This window comes from Ursus arctos, unplaced genomic scaffold (assembly GCF_023065955.2).
Source record: "Ursus arctos isolate Adak ecotype North America unplaced genomic scaffold, UrsArc2.0 scaffold_27, whole genome shotgun sequence".
In the NCBI taxonomy this organism is placed as follows: Eukaryota; Metazoa; Chordata; class Mammalia; order Carnivora; family Ursidae; genus Ursus; species Ursus arctos.
The window spans coordinates 6608111-6626532 of NW_026622952.1; the positions used below are offsets into that span (position 1 = coordinate 6608111).

Here is an 18422-nt window from a genome sequence, read left to right on the forward strand (position 1 = left end):
AAAGCTCCTGTTAGTAACTCTCTGTTGTCTTAATGACAAGCCTCAACAAACATCTAGTGCTCACTTATTCTATTCACTTGAACCTGTTGTTGCTGTTCCTACTGACTCAAGACAGAAACAAAGAAGATGGGAAAACAAGATCCCAGGATGGTTTGGGCATAAACCCATCACTGCCAGTTATCAAACAAAGCAATCTGCCTCATTATGTTGAACGCAACCTTTTCCTTGAGAACCTCAATCACCTGAACCCAAGGAAGGAAACACAAGATGCAATACACTAAAGACTATCACTGCAGGAATACAGCTAGTATCAGTGTGTAATCAAAATCGAGATGACGAAAGGTGCTGCCATGCCTCAATGCACATTCCCCATGGTTTTTCACCAGAACTACCACATTACAGCTACTTGATATCCCTTTTGCATAACAGCAAAATCAAAGAAGCAATCAGAAAAGTCAGACTTGCACACACCTATAGCATTGGTTAGCTGATCATGGTGTTCCTATAAATGAAAGGAGAGGAACTGTTACTGTATCTGTATAAGCAGAAAAGTTCTAGGTCAAATGAGCAAAACAGTGTCAAGGGCCCTCAATCAATTCCCAACCTTGAGCCATATTATAGACCCAGAACCCCTTATATGAAGGGGAGGATGGGTCCCCTTCAGGTAGAACCCTGAGACACTGCCAAAAATGTATACTCTTAATCTTTCTCCCCTCCTTCCCCAACAGGACCTATGGCCGTTTCCCAGGGTAACTGGGCACTGTGCAAAAGGAAAATCATCAGACCTATCAGGAACTACTGGACATTGGCTCTGAATTGACACTGAATCCAGGAGACCCAAAACATCATGGTGCCCTAACAGTCAAAGTAGGGAGCTATGGAGGTCAGCTGATCGATGGAGCTTCAGCTCAGGTCCTCCTCACTCACAAGAGGCCCAGTGTGTCCCCAAATCCATCCTGTGCTTACTTCCCCAGTTCCAGAATGCATGACTGCAACAGACATAATCAGCAACTAGCACAATCCCCACACGGGCTCCCTGACCTGTGGAGTCAGGGCGGTTATGGCAGGAAAGGCCGACTGGAAGCCACTAGAACTGCCACTACTACCTAGGAAAATAGTAAACCAAAAGGAATAAACACCACAGTCCAGGAAGCATTGCAGAGTCAAGACCACCATTAAGGACTGGAAAGATAGTCCAGTTCGACTACACTATCTGGCCTGCACAGAAGACAGACAGATCTTGGAGAACAACAGTGGATTATCCGAGGCTTAAGCAGCTGGGGAGTGTAATCGCTGCTGTAGCTACTGTGGTTCTATTGCCCGAGCAAATTCACGAATCTCCTGGCACCTGTATGCAGCTGCTGAACTGGCAGACACTGTTCTCTCCAAGCTGGTCAATAAGGACCACCAGAAGCAGTCTGCTTGCAGCTGGCAAGGCCAGCAACACGCCTTCACAGTCCTCTCTCAGAGGTGCGGCAACTCTCCAGCCCTCCATCGTGATTTAGTTTGCGGAGATCTTGAGCAACTTTTCCTTCCACTAGATATCACTTTGGCCCGTTCCACTGATGGCATTATTCTGACTGAACCTAGTGTGCAAGAAGTAGCAACACTGTAACTAATTGGTAAGACAACTGCATGTCAGAGGTGGAAAGCAAATCTGAGAAAAAATCAGCAGTCTTCGACCTCAGTGAAATTTCTAGGGGGGCAGTGGTGTGGGACATATCTAGATTTCCCTTCAAAAGTGAAGGATAAGTTGTTACATCAGGCCCCGCTGGTCCAGGAAGGTCCAGGAATCATGAGGTAGAAGTGGAAGTGGCACCACTATTTCTCCTAGTGACACTCTAGCAAAATTTTTGCTTCCTGTTCCTGCCATTATCTTCCTGGTAGCCTAGAGGTCTTAGTTCCAAGAGGAATGCTTCCATCAGGAGACACAACACTGATTCTACTGAGCTAGAAGACTTACACACAACCATTTTACACTTCTCGTGCGTCTGAATGAACAGGCGAAGAAGGGAGTTACTGTGCTGGCTGGGGTGACTGAACTTGACTACCAATGGGGAAACTGGACTGCTACTGCACAATGGAGATAAGGAAGAATTATGTGTGGAATACAGGAGATCCCACAGGGTGACTCTTAGTAGTACTATATCCTGTGATTAAGGCCAATGGAAAACTACAGCAACCCAATCCAGGCTGGACAGTCCAGAGCCTTAGGGAATGAAGGTTTGGGTCACTCTACAGGTTAAAAACAAGGACCAACTGAGGTGCTTGCTGAAGACAAAGGATATATGGAATGGATAATGAAGAAGGTTGTTAAAACTACCAGCTACGACCACATGACCAGTACAGAAACTAGGACTTTAATTCATGAATATTTCTTCCTTTTTGTTATAAATGTATCTGTAATTATATATAGATCAGAGGTTCCCACAACCCCCTTCCTGGGTTCAATTAATTTGCTAGAGCAGCTCACAGAACTCAGAGAAACGTTTTTACTTACTAGATTACTGATTTTTATAAAAGGATCTAACTTAGGAACAGCCAGATGGAAGAGAGATGCATAGGGCAAAATATGAGGAAAGGGGCTTGAAACTTCCACACCCGCTCCAAGTACAACACTTTCCCAGAATATCCACTTGTTCACCAACCTGGAAGCTCTCAGAACCCTATCCTTTTGGGTTGTTATGGAGGCTTCATTGCATAAGTAGGGCTGATAAAACCATATGCCATTAGTGATTAACTCAATCTCTAGCCCCTCTCCCTTCCCTGGAAGCGGGGGAACTAAAAGTTCCAACCCTCTAATCACGCAGGTTGGTTCCCTGGGCAACCAGCCCCCACCCTTGGGTTAAGGAGGAGCTTTCCAAAGGCCGCTTCATTAACATAACAAAAGATACATTTATAGCTCTCAACACTTAGGAAATTCCAAGGGTTTTAGAAGCTTGATGTCAAGAACTGGAAGAAGATCAAATGCATTTTTCTAATTATAAATCACAGTATCACAACAACCTGCAGTGCTTTAACTAAAATCATTACAATTAATCCATATTAAAGGAATGAAGAATGGAAAAAGGCTATGAATACGATGGGAGTTGACAAGGGTTGAAAGAAGGAAAGAATTGTAAATTCTCATCTTCCATAGTGAGAAATTAATGGTTAATACCTAGAATGGAGAAATCAAAAAATGGAATTACCAAGAGATTATCTGAAGATCTGAAGCAAGTAACAGAATAATCAGCTAGAAAAAGTGAAAAGTGGTTGCCCCAATGCATGGGGATATTAAGTGGAAGCACACTTTTTCATAAAACCTTATTAAAAAAATCTGGCTCTTTATATGTACATATAACTGATAAAAATGAAAACTTTAAATAGAGAAAATAGGAAAAACTTAAAAAAATCCTAAATATCCATCAGTCTAAAAATGGATTCCATTTACATAATGAAAATACTCTAATGTACTATGATCTAAATGTATCATAATATATTGATATTGTATCAACTGTGTTAAAAACATTCTGAGTGAGCATGAAAACAGCAGACCCACATGTATATACCCAATACTATTTATATGAAATTATTAAAACTAGAACATGATACTAAGTAAATATATATTTATTTATTTTGTTCATATATATAGAATAGAAAGGTGATAAAAGAGAGGGAGTAAAAGCAAAAATCATCAACTGATTTTGCACATATCAAATTCATGAATAGCACTGCTCTCGGAGAAGGAAGGAGGAAGCTATACCAGGAGAGAGAACAGGAGAACTTCGATTTTATCAATAATGTTTTCTTTCCATTTTTAACAAAAACTGAAGCACAAAATCAAATCAAAGCAATCAATTATAATTAAAATGTCTTACTTGAGCCAAAGATGACTTGACACTGAGCATCATAATACTGGCACATGCCATTGTAACAATAGGCTTTGTTATTCTGGCAAGGATATCCATTCTGAATAAAAACATCTGGCTGACAGAACTGAGAAGAACCATTGCAATATTCTGGAACATCACATTCATTGGTTTTTCCTCGGCATAAAGTACCTCCTGGAAGGAACTAGGGTAATAAGATTCAAATTAAACAGGAATATCAGGACACTCTCCACAAATTAATCAAATTTGAAGCCACAGTATTTATATCTATAAAAAGTTCTAACAACAAAAGATTAGATAGCCAATAGAAATATGAACAAAGTCTGATAACAGGCAACTCATAAAAATCATGAATTACGGAAAATGAAAAAAATATAATCTCACTGATAACCAAAAGAAACGCAAATTAAAACCTTAAAAGCACTTTACACCTGGGGCGCCTGGGTGGGTCAGTCAGTTAAGCGTCTGCCTTCGGCTCAGGTCAAGATCCCAGGATCCTGGGATGGAGTTCCACATCGGGTGCCCTGCTCACAGCGAGTCAGTTTCTCCCTCTCTCCCACAACTACTCATTCTCTCTCTCTCTCTCAAATAAATAAATAAAATCTTCAAAAAAAAAAAAAAAAGCAGCACTTTACACCTATTAGACTAACCAGGATTACAACACTTGCTAGCAACCAATGTTGGCACAGCAAGCATTTGATACACCGCTGATAGAAGTACAGACTGGCACATTTGTGGAAGGTATATAAAATGTGTGTCAAAATTTTTAACATCCATACTCTGTCCCAACAATTCCACTTATAAACAAAATTAGAAGCAATCTAAACGGCCATCATTAGTTGACTCAATAAAAAAATTATGGTACAGCCATATAAAGCTGTACTAACTACATAACCATGAAGAACTATATGAATAGATAAAGTCTATGGTATCTAATTGAAAAAAGCAGGTAGTAATAATAAGTCTACCTGTGTTCACACACTTATACGCATACATATACACGTGCATTCACATTTGTATAGGAAAGAGTACATAAAGTTAACAAATTATCAACGATGGCTACCTGAGAGGGTAAAATGACAGAGCATCTTTCACTGTGTACTTTCTATACTTTGGTATTGTTAAATTATTTATTAAAAACACAGATTACTTTTTTTTTTAAGTAGACTCCATGCCCAGCCTGGAGCCCAACACAGGGCTTGAACTCATGACCCTAAGATCAAGACCTGAGCTGAGATCAGGAATCAGACATGGAACTGACTGAGCCACCCAGGTGCCCCAGATAACTCTTAAAACCAGAAAAAGAAAATGTTTCTCCTTAGAAAGAAAGTCTCACAAGAACACTTGTTGTAAAAGTATGTAATTCAAAATTGCAAACAAGTGGCATAAGATTTTTCATAAAATCATGTAAGAAAAATAGTGTTCTGTCAGAGATCAGAGAACACAAATTTTAATATACGCATGTTTTTCCTTTTTCTACTTTTTTTCCAAATAGGGAGGAATTCTTTACTGTAGAGAGCAAAATGGAGTCTCTCACGTCAAGAAGGGGCTGATGTCAAGCAATGACACGAGCAGTTAAGGTAGTGCAGCTAGGAGATATCGCCAGGACCCACGTCAGGCAACACCCCAGAACTGATAACATGCAGAACCAGGAGAGGTCTGCAGAGACCGAAAACTGATCAAATCCCTTTAAAAAGGGAAGGATTTTGGCAGCAAACTGTCAGACTCTCTTCATCTGACCACTTAGAAAAGGCAACCGCTGCCGAACGCTTTGCCCGATTGATCCCAGTGATCTCCAAACAGAACCGAGAGCTGTCAGCTCTTGAACATCAGAAGCAGCAAGTGCCAAGAGCTGACCCACCAGACCCACCAGACCCAGGCCTTATCTCAACCACACGCCCACAGACCAACTCCGAGTTTGGTTTCTTCACTTCCTGCACCCTTCTGTTACCTTGTGTGTTGTGTGGTTTGTCTTCTCTCCTGTTCTGCGTGCTGTGTAAGAAGCCAAGTTTAATCACATGGGGAACTGTCACTGAGTTTGGAATCCTGAACCTGCTTTATAACTGTGATTTAACTTTGCTTTAGGACTGAATAAAGCTGACATTGTGGAAAGACACAACTTGTGTAGTCGGCAGGATTCCATGTCATTGACTTATCATGTGTTAGAAAATTTAGAAAATCAGAAAAGACTCCTAAACTCTTGCTTGAACTGACTATAGCCAAACTAAAAATAATAAATTGGGGAATGACTTTATGTGAATATAGACTTTCCAGGCATCCCATTGAGAGTGAAGTCCTAAGGTATCCGCACAGGCAGGTGAAAACGAGACCAGCTCTATAAGCAGTCAGTAGCAGATGCTCGTCCAGGGCTTACTCCTTTGCATGCCAGGTACAACTAGCCAAAGCTGAGATTAAGGGAGATTGCCTCAGAAAGGCACTTGGAGGGCTAAGAAAAATTAAGCCATTTGGAGACATTGCAAAGATACATGCTACTATTGGCCAAATTAATCTGTAACTTAGAAGAAAGACGTGAACAAAAATTGTAGAAAAATCTGTATAAATACCCTAGGTATAAGTGGGAAGTAGAGCTCTACATAGTTAAGAAATTGCACACAGCAGCTGCCAGTTTACAAAAAAAGGAAGAAAGATGTGTGCACTAGGTAAATGCCTAAAAAGGGTGGTGCAAAGAGCCAAGAGGCCTGACACCATACTTTGTGTAGAAGACCCATGGTACCCCACAGAATTAGAAGTTAGAATGAAGCTCACAACCAGGACCCTGGGAGATATAATCATGGGATATGAAGGATCCTAAAAATGTAAAGCCCTTAATGTCCCGGGCACCCATTGCAGAGGGTTCCCATCTTACCAATGAAAACCATCTCGCAGTTAGACCAGAACAGACAAAGGCGCAAAGAGCTAGCTAATAAAGTAATAAGGAAGGCCAAATCAATGAATAACTTAAATTTAAAGAACGATAAACCCATGGGACCCCAGGACCTCCATCCTGAGGACCCACGAGACTATGATAACCCCTTGGTTATCATGGGGGGGGAGGGGGATTATCACAGCAGACCTATAATTACCAGGAAGAAAGTATTAGATCACGGTAATGGACAAGGAAAACCTGCGGAAGTAGCAGAGGGCAGAGAATACACTCGTGCTGAACTTCAAAAGATTAGAACAGATTTTTGTCAAAAACATGTGTCGGATATAGACTGGTTCTTCATGTATGGAATAATGGGGCAAACACAACAGCATTATCAGGCACAGAGATGCATCAGGTATCTTCTTCAGTTGAAAACCCCTCTTTAAACAGAGGAAATGAAGGTGAAATAAGCCACCAAAATTCTATCCCTCTGGAATTGGATTGCTTTGGCATGGAGAAAGATAAGGTCTTATCTAGATCCCACTAAATTTGGAGATAAATGAAATCGGACTGACTTAGAGCAGGCTCAAGTACATTGCCAGAAGCTGGCGATTCTGGCAATGATATATGACACTCAGGGAAGATTCACCACACCCTTTGAGGTGCCTGCCACTAATGAGATTAAAAGAGCATCGCTGGGGGCGCCTGGGTGGCACAGCGGTTAAGCGTCTGCCTTCAGCTCAGGGCGTGATCCCAGCGTTATCGGATCGAGCCCCACATCAGGCTCCTCTGCTATGAGCCTGCTTCTTCCGCTCCCACTCCCCTGCTTGGGTTCCCTCTCTCGCTGGCTGTCTCTATCTCTGTCAAATAAATAAATAAAATCTTTAAAAAATAAAAAAAATAAAATAAAAGAGTATCGCTGTTAGGAGCCCCGGAAAACTTAAAGATTTCATGTATGAATGCACTGGCAGGATGCCATACCATGCAAGATGTAATAAATACATTCAGATTATCAGCTGAATTATCAGACACACATAAGACAGCATGTATAGCTCAAGAAACACAACAATCACATGATGAGGACATATCTCGGCCCTCAAGGACACCACGTGCACTGCTCACACAAATGAATATACATGCAATCATCCACTGAGAGAGGAGACCACACCAGAAGGGTTACATTTAATACCACCAGGCAGGTATCTGGAAACAAAACAAACCAACCATTTGACAGATAAAGGACACAAAATTATCACAATTATCAAAAAAGAAGGAATAGAGAATATAATCAAGGATATTCAGAAAGAAATCAAAGAAAATATCAACAAGAAGTCACATGGAACAGAAATCAGTATAGGAAGAGAGAGCAGAGAAATGAGGAAAATAATAGAAATGGATAAGAAAAATTGAGACAGAAGAGAAAAAAGAAACATTTTATTCAAACCATTAAGAGAGGAGCAAGAATACTGGCAGCAAAGGGAACAAGGAAGATTTACTAAAACTTCCTTTACAAAAAACTAGAGGACCCCAGGATGGATTGACAGGCCACCAAATCCAGGGATAATAGGCCAAGTATGCAATTAGCATTAAAAATAGGAACGGAAATAATAACAGACACATTTTTAGTAGATACAGGATCCCAAATATCATTATTAAGGAGAGAAAGACCTAATAAAGGAAAAACTATAAACATTGAAGGATTAGGAGGAAAAATAATCCAGGGAATATCCACAGAAACAGAAGTGTTAATGTATGAAGACATACTTTTGTGAGTGCACTGCAGCTAGAAAATATTATAGGAATGGATTTAATTCCAAAATTATATGAGGAATGGATGCCATTAAAAAGAAATAAAATAAGATTATACGCTTAGCACAAGGAAAGATAAATCCCAAGACCCCATAGGGAATAATTCACTAAACAATACCCATTAAAAGGGGGACATAAGGAAATAACAAAAAAGATAACAGAATTATTAAAAGAGGGTATAATTATCCATGAATGTCATCCAGTTTTAATAGTGCCATATGGCCAATGTTAAAACACTAGTGGACAATAAAGGCTAACAATAGATTATAGAAATCTAAATAAATTATCACCAAAATCAATGGGAGCATTACCTGACACAGAAGTAATTAATAAGATAACTAGTTATAATGGAAAATATTATGTGACTATAGATACGTCAGCCATGTTTTTTTCAATACTGATTACAGAAGAAAGCCAGGAATATATCACATTCTCATGGGAAGGCAAACAATACCAATTTGTAAGGCTGCCCCAAGGATATTTAAACAGCCCAGTAATAGCATATACTATACTGTCCACTCATATACATCTATCGTACAAATCTCTACTAATATCCTATACTGATGACATAATAACAACAACAAAAAAAAAGATAAGGAGCAACTGAGACAAGAAAAGGAAAAGTTAATACAGCATTTAAGGGAACAGGGATGGACTATTAATGATGAAAAAACATCAGGCCCAGGCACTCACTGCAAATTTTTAGGAATTCAATGGTCTTCTGAAGGAAGGAAGGTACCAGATAAGGTAATAGATAAAATACAAGCAAGAGGACTGTCTAAAGATAAAACAGAGGCACAGGGACTTACAGGCTTATTTGGGTATTGGAGACAGCATCTACCACACTTAAATGTAAGCTTAAAACCTATTTACAAAATAACTAGAAAGGCACAGGATTTTGAATGGACACAACAACAACAACAAGCTTTAGATACATTAAGGGATTTTATTAAGACATTTCAAACAATACACTACCCAGCAGCAGGAGAACCATTAAGAACAGAAATATTGATGAGTGGAGAATACGGTGCATGGTCCCTGTGGACAAAGAAGGAACACAAACCTAATTTTCTACCAGCAGGATTTTGGACTACAAAGTTCCCATATTCAGAACATAAATATTCAATATTTGAAAAACATATATGATTGTTATATGTAGCTTTAAAAAATAGAGAACCCCTAACGGGAAATCAAAAAGTAACAGTGCCAAGTCATATACCTTTGTTCCATTGGATAAAAACTGACAGGTAACCAAATTGATTCGAAATCGCTAACTTGGAAATGGTATATCCAAGGGACAACCAGGACTCCACACCGAGGAGATATATAAGACGGAAACAGACTTGCCAGAATTTATTCCGAGGGAGGGCAAATCCATACTCGAAGCTTAGGGAAATGGGGCCCATCCCAGTATAGACCCATCCAGTCTATCGAATGCCTGGTTTACAGACGGATCAGCCTCTGTAGTCTCTGGAAGAACAGAATGGACAGCCGCAGCACTGAGACCCCGGAACAATCTGATCCTCAGGGAGAAAGGTAAGACTCAGCCTGCACGACATGCAGAATTAACTGCAGTAGTACTGGCTGTAAGGAAATCATTAGAGGAGAATCAAAGCACTATATATACTTTTACTGACTCATGGGCAGTAGCCCTGTGGTCAGGAAAACAGAAAAGAAATTATTTTAAAATAAATGGCAAAGACTCATGGTCAAGAGAATGTTGGGAAGAATCATATAGAGCGTCAGAGAAAATTAAAACATATGTTATACATGTGTCAGCACATCAAAAAGACAACATAGAGGTATCAAAATATAACAATGAGGTTGATGCACTGACAAGAGACATTAAGGCAACAGAAACAAAGGATTAAAATTAAAATTAAAAAGAGATAAGGAAAAGATAGAGACACACACTGCCACCAATAATATCAAAAAGAGAGAGGCACGGAAAATGGGAGGTACCTAAAGTAACACCAATTGAAATTTAAAAAGACAGGAAACCAGTATCACATAGTTATGGAAGTAACAGAAATACTAATAACTCCACATACAGTTATGGAAATACATAGACAGAAAGCACATATAGGAACACATGCCTTATATAAATGGTTCGCTCAAAGAAATCTGAAAGTTACTTGGCAGGAAATAAAAACAGTTGCAAGGATGCATCACATGTAAACAGATGATAGATAAATATAGGTACACTGCATCAAGAGACACATACATACGAGCCTACCGCCTTTAATATTACAATACAAACAGACTTTATAGGACCTTTAAATCACAGCTATCAACAGATATATGCCACTTCCACAGCAGACATATATACAGGATTGGCGATAGCTCTGGCTGCCTCTAACCCTTCAGCTCGTGCAACAGTAAGAGCTCTGGAGTCACAGACAGCTCACTTTGGAGCACCAGTTACAGTAGAAAGTGATCAGGGAACTCACTTTACAGCCACCTCAGTTAAAAAGCTCTGTGATCTCTGGGACTTAAAATGGAATTAACATCTAGCCTATAATCCTATAGCTGCTAGATATACAGAGAGATTTAATGGATTATGAAAAAGAGAATTAGGATTGGTAGAGAAACAAGGGAGTTTTTAACAAGCCCTGGATATAGCTTGCTTTTTGCGAAATCAAAGAGACAGGTTACAAAAAGATGGTCCTTGTAAGATGTTAAACACCCCTGCCCCAAATACAGAAAAAAGGGAGGTAACAATAGACACACTTTGACTTCCAAAGCAGCAACAAAACTGAGGGCCAATTCCATTTCATTACAGGACATTGTTGCTCACAGGCACAGAAACATTTATTGGACTACAAGGGCTAAAGGACAGTTGCAACTTAAAAAAATCCAAGACCTTTCTCCTATGGACATACCTTAGGAATAATTGAAGAAAAATCACATACTAGAAGGGCTGTCTATTATAGATTAGAAAAAAACCTGATATATATTTTTATGTCCCTGCTTACTTTGTCATTATAAGACAAGTCTAATACATGCACACTTACATTATCAGTCAGGACACAAAAAAGCAGCGTTGATCTGGTTTCTTGCCAATGACACTGCTGGGCAAAATATTACTTATATTTATCAATGTTCTCCTGATTCTTTGTCTTACTGAACTAACCAGATACTTCACCTATTGCCACAACAGAAACTGCCACATTGATAACAGGACCCAACCACTGGGTAGAAAATCAGCTAATTACACCATCTGCTTAATTAAGACAGCACTAAAAGAATAAGGTTTTTTACATTAGGGGAGAGAGAGAAACGCAACAATCACCAAACTCAACCATACCAGACCTCCCAGAATCTCCTGACAATGATCTAGATTTGGTACTTATAATCTGGGAGGACAATCCAGGTATGCAACAATACTTTTCATTAATCTAACCATCAGATGCACAATGGGTAGAACATACATGGTCAGTACAGCACCCTTTCTATGAGAATAGAACTGATTCATCTACACCAACTCACATAGCTAACAACCATCTATGCATTACCTGATCTACCACCCACTGACCAAGTTAGACTTAGAAAACCTTTACAGTTCCTTGTAGGACTGGGCATCATCTCTAACTTAATCATCTCTGGAATTCAGGAAGCAGAAATCCAAACTACTAAGCAAGAATTATTTGCATTTAAAAAACATGTGAACCCCTTAAATAATGCAGTAGAAAACTCAGTTCCACAATTTCCTCAGCATTTAAAGAATTACACTCTGTTGTCTCAACTATGCATGATTATCATGCATACCAACTGGAATTTAATTATAATATCGACCATGAGGTTCAAGCCCTGCAACAAAATTTACTTAATCTGAGAAATTTTTATTGGAATGAATAATTTAAAAATAGTTGCTACAGAATCAATAACCTTCTTGAGAGAGCATGGAGTGATATTAGAAACATTACAGTAACAGGAAAAAATGTATTCGACTAGACTGAATCTCTTCTACAATTAAACACCTCCAGACCATCAGGTTGTGACAATACAGGGCAATGTAAACATTTCATTTCATTTCATAGTAGGAGGTTAAAGCCTACCAGCATAGGACACACATGCTGTGCATAATACATGGTAATGCTGCACTCTGGCTACACCTACGCCCCTGTGGATGGATGGATATTTATTACCCAAAGAAATGGTATTTCAATGATCTCATAACATGTACTATACCTGGCATGAATTGGAAATCAATGCTAATCTTTTTCCTTTAACAAGAACATCCACTGAAAAGTTATTTTTGAACGTGGGACACTTCAGTTGGATAATCTGTGCTAATGATTATTCAGAGGTTAAATTCTTTCATCATACTAAAAGGAAGGCTACTAATATCACCATAAACAATGAATGTATTAAAATACTGTATGCTATTAATGTAACATGTAATAATGTTACCAAAATGGGTACCTACATCTCAGAATATTCATACAAAGATCTTACATCTTACCATACTAAAATAACAGTAATACCTTGGGTTAAAACTGACAAAATCAATAAACCTTTGGATGAAAACATGGAAGGACTCAAAGCAGACCAAAACACCTTAACCAATAAGCTAACCCACTTTTAAAATGCTACGCAGGCCATTCACGCAGCCTCAGCCGTCATTAATACTAACTTAACATCATTAAACAAAGACACAGAAAACTTATAAATGTTCCTTTCTAGAACTGTTAGCAAAACCCTTCAAACACATGATTTGTTTTGGCTCATGGTCTGACTATAACCCTTTAAAATACCTCAAGATGGGACAGAATTATCTCTCTACACGTTTGGGAATCCATTAAGGAAATTGTTCTAATTAATTTTAGTTATCATTTTTGTTATATATCTTATTAAATATGCTATTAGAAGGTTCTGCACTCCTAAACTTAGAAGAAAAACCACAGAAAGTCTATGATTAACCATACCCTCGCCGTTCTTTTCTGGATACACCAAGAGCCTATGTTGAAGATTCCGTATGTATTTTTTGGATTTTTATCTTCTTTTTGTTTGACTTTATTCAATTACTGAGTTGGAGTTTTTATTTGTGTTTGCTTGATTCATTTTAATGTAACTATCTTGTTTGGATGTGATGTGCTCTTTATCTTACATGGTTTGAATTTTATTGATTTTGTTTGACTCCTATTGAAAACTTGATTAAATAACCTAAATGTGCCTTTTGCTATGTTACCAAACTACTATGGCCATCCTGCTTTAAGGCATATTTGATTCCTGCATGGCCCTCACAGAATTCGCCATGAGGAATCACAGGATGGAATGCAGTCCCTTATGTCAAGCAGGGGCCTGTGTCAAGCAACGACGCGAGCAGTTAAGGTAGTGCAGCTAGGAGATACCGCCAGGACCCACGTCAGCCGACACCCCAGAACTGAGAACACGCAGAACCAGGAGAGGTCTGCAGAGACCCAAAACTGATGAAATCCCTTTAAAATGGAAAGATTTTGGCAGCAAACTGTCAGACTCTTCACACCTAAAGGCAACTGCTGCCGAAGGCTCTGCCCTGTTCATTTCCAAACAGAACCGAGAACCTTCACCACTTGAAGATCAGAAGCCTAAATGCCAAGAGCTGACGCTGAACAGATGGACCGGACCGAGGCCTTATCTCAACCACACGCCCACAGACTGCATGTTTAGTGTTCACTTCCTGCACCCTTCTGTTATCTTGCATGTAGTTTGTCTTCTCTCCCGCTCTGGGTGCTGTGTAAGAAGCCAACTTTAATCACATGGTGAATTGTCATTGAATTTGGAATCCTGAACCTGCTTTATAACTGTGATTTAACTTTGCTTTAGGACTGAATAAAGCTGACATTGTGGAAAGACACGACGCGAGTGCGCGCCTTCATAGCGTGCTCGTGACACTTACCCAACAGTCTTTACAACAGTCACCGTAGGCGCATTCAGCAGATGATTTAAGTTTACAAGTACTTCCTTCACAACAAGGGTCCGATTCACACTCCTGAGAAAAGAAAATAACTGTCAATACAGAAAGGAGTCACTGTCATCAATTTGCATTAATCAAAGTCTTATCTTAGATCTAAAATCTTCCTTCTAACTGGGCTATAGCAGTTACTCTCCGGAAAATCACTTACTATCCTTCTAAGTTACCAGTGACTCTTCAGCTACAACCATTTAAACTTCAACATCTTTCAAAGGGCTGAAATCATACAGAGAATGTGTCTTTGCTGGAACTGCCAGAACAAGATATCACAGACTGGTGGCTTCAACAACAGAAATTTATTATCTCATAGTTCCACAGGCTAGAGGTCCAAACTCGAAGTTCCAGTCAATTCAGTTTTTGACGAGGACTTTCTTCCTAGCTTGCGGACAGCTGCCTTCTCGCTGTGTGCTCACACGGCCGCTCTTCAGTGCAGATGGCCTGACAGAGAGAGAGCGAGCAAGCTCTCCGGGATCTCTTCTCTTAAGAACACTAACCCTGTCAGATCAGGACCCCATCCTTCCGGCCGCATTCACCATAATTCCTTACCTAGAGGCCCCATCTACAGATGCAGCTACCCTGGGGGCTAGGGCTTCAACATATGAATTTGGGACAGGAGGACACATTCAGTCTTAACAGTTTCTTTAATCATCATGGAGAATTAAGCATCCATCAATGCCTTTCTCTTCATGCTCAAGGTCTGACTTCCCTAATGGGTTCGTCTTCACTTTATGTGGACATTATTTTTATCTTGCCTGGCTTCTCTCACCCACTTTGAGCCTCCATGGCTCCCTATCATATGCCCCGCCTCCAAGTCCCACAACCTCCCACCCACAGAGACACCTCCTCTATGTTCCAGCTAACATGTTCAGGTCTGAATTGTTTGAAAGAGGAGGGGGAAAGACTAAGAGAGGGGACAGAAGGAGGAGGAGAAGAGACAGGGACAAGGAAATAAGCTTTCTTTCATTTCTGAAGAATATTTGTCCTACTGTGGAATTCTAGGTCGACAGTTCCTTCCACTGAGAACTGTAAATATGCTGTTCTATTGTCTTCTGGCCCTTGGCGTTTTTGGGGGGAGGTAGGGATCGGCTGTCATTCATATCTTTGTTCCCCTGTTTTTTATTGGCTTCTTTCATTATTTTCTCTTTATCTCAGCACTTTGATTACAATATACCTAAGTGAATTTTCTTTGTAATGACTCTTTTTTTTTTTTTATTTGACAGAGAGAGAGACAGCCAGCGAGAGAGGGAACACAAGCAGGGGGAGTGGGAGAGGAAGAAGCAGGCTCCCAGCAGAGGAGCCTGATGTGGGGCTCGATCCCAGAACGCCAGGATCACGCCCTGAGCCGAAGGCAGACGCTTAACTGCTGCGCCACCCAGGCGCCCCCTTTGTAATGACTCTTGCATGGGTTCACTTGGTGTTTTGAAATTGTAAGTCAATGTTTTTCCCTAAATTGGGGGGGGGGGGGGGTTCAGCAGTTATTTATTTTTTCTCTCATTCTCAGTCTCCTGAGATTTCACTAAGTTACATCAGACTATTTGATATCTCCTACATGTCCCTGATGCATTTCATTTTTCTTTTATCTTTTCTATTTGTTTTTTAGATTGGATTATTTCTTTTGATCAGCTTCCTGTTCATAGAGTCTTTTCTGCCATATGAGTCTGCTATTAATTCTATCCAGTGAAACTTTCATTTATTGGACTTTTTAGTTCTATAATTTCTATTTGGTTATTTATTGTAATTTGCATTTCGCTCTAAAATTTTTTCTCTCTTTAATCATGAAGACCATATTTTTCTTTAATTCTTTGATGATAAACAGTGGAATACAATTCATAGCAGCTTTATGTCTAATAGCAGAATGTTAGAAAAAACCCAAATGTCCTTTAATGGGTGAATGATTAAGCAAACTCTGCATGGTTAAACAATGGTTAAACAAACTCCAGGCAGGACCTCTGGGCTGGTGGAAATATCAGCATAAAAATTATTCCAAGTTCTCTGCAGTAAAATCCATCCAGTGGAATAATACTCATAAAAAGGACTGAAATATTAATACACACAATAACTTTGATTGACCTCAAAGGCATTACATTTGGTAAAAAAAGTCAGTCTCAAAAGACTGTACATTTTATTACTCCAGTTATGTAACATTATTGAAACCACAACACTATAGATGGAGAACAGATTAGAGGTAGCCAGGGGAAGGGATCAGGGCTGGAGTTGGAGTGGGTATGAATACTGTGTTAATGGAGGTGGTGTTTACATAAACCAATAAATGGGATAAAATTACACACACACATGCATACACAAACGTGGTTAAAAATGGTGAAAACTGAATAAAGTCTGTGATCTAGTTAATGCATCAACGTCAGTGTCCTGGTTTTTATATTGCGTGACAGCTACATAAAATGTCACTTTTGGGGGAAACTGGGTGAAAATACATAGGGGCTCTTTGCACTGTTTTTGCAACTTCCCATCAGTTTATAATCATTTCATAATAAAAATTTAAAAATAAATGAACTCTAGGGGTGCCTAGTTGGTGTCTGCCTTCAGCTCAGGTCATGATCCCAGGGTCCTCGATCAAGCCCCACATGGGGCTCTCTGCTCAGCAGGGAGTCTGCCTCTCCTTCTCCCTCTCCCTCTGCCTCTGCCTGACCCCCTGCTTTTGTGCTCTCTCTCTCTCTGTGTCTGCATCAAAAAACAAAAATATCTTAAAAATAAATAAATAAATGAATTCCAATTTAAACCTTGTACCATACAAAAGAATTAAGTCAAATGGATCATAGTCCTAAATGTAAACCCTAAAATTAGAAGGCTTCTAAGAGAAAACCTTTGCAACTTTAGATTAGACAAAGATTCCTGAGATTTAACACCAAAAAAGCATAGCCCATAAAAGCATAAATCGATAAAATGGGCTTCCATCAAAATGTAAAGCTTCTAGTCTCCAAAACACACTGTTAAGGTAATTAAAGACAAGCTAGAGACTGAGAGAAAATATCTGCAAATCACGTATCTGATAAAGGACTTACATCCAGAATGTATGAAGTACTCTCAAAACTCAAGAACACTACCCAATTTTCAAAATGGGGAAAAGAGGTGAACAGACACGTCATCAAAAAAGATATACAAATGGCAAATAAGCACATGAAAACGTGCTCAACATCACTAGTCACTAAGGAAATGCAAATTAAAACCTCAATGAGGTACCACTTCACACTTAAGAGAATGGCTAAACTGAACAGATTGACTATATGAAGTGTTGCCAAGGATGTGAAAGAACTAGAACTCTCATATGCTGACAGTGGGGATGTAAAATGGTACAAACACTTTAGAAAACAGTTTGAAAATGTCTTGAAAAGTTATACACCTAACATATGACCCAGTCATTCCACTCCTAGGCATTTACCCAAGAGAAATGAAAACATAAGTCCATATGAAGACTTGTATGCAAGTCTTCCCATACAGCAGCTTTATGTGTTAATAGCCAAAAACTGGAAAGAACCCAATATACATGAACAGATGAAAAGATAAACCAACCGTACCATATCCATACTACTCAATGATAAACAGCAATAAAAAGGAATGAAGTACTGACACAGTAGCAACATGGATGAATCTCAAAATAATTGTGTAGAGGGAATGAAGCTAGACAAAAAAGAGTCATTCCACTTACACGAAATTCTAGAAAATGCACACCAATGTATAATGACAGAAAGGAGATCAGTGACTGCCTGAGGATGGGAGAACAAAAAGGGATGGAAAGAAGGGATTACCAAGAGTCACAAAGAACTTTTTGGGATAATGACGTGTTTAATTATCTTGATCGTGATGATGTTTTCACACAAGTAGACATGTGTCAAAAAAATGTATCAACTTGTATGCTTTAAATATATGCAGTTTATTGTTGACCAAGTGTTCACACTTG

General features: G+C 39.3%; 1 protein-coding gene across 1 annotated transcript in view; it reads right to left on the reverse strand.

Moving 5' to 3' along the window:
• ADAM9 (ADAM metallopeptidase domain 9) overlaps nucleotides 1–18422 on the reverse strand; it is a 137160-nt gene that overhangs the window by 48846 nt on the left and 69892 nt on the right. Inside the window, exons 13-14 of the mRNA XM_026508297.4 lie at nucleotides 14429–14521; nucleotides 3861–4056 (exon numbers count right to left, since the gene is read on the reverse strand). Coding sequence (XP_026364082.1) covers nucleotides 3861–4056; nucleotides 14429–14521 — 289 coding nt within the window. The remainder of the gene's footprint in view (nucleotides 1–3860; nucleotides 4057–14428; nucleotides 14522–18422) is intronic.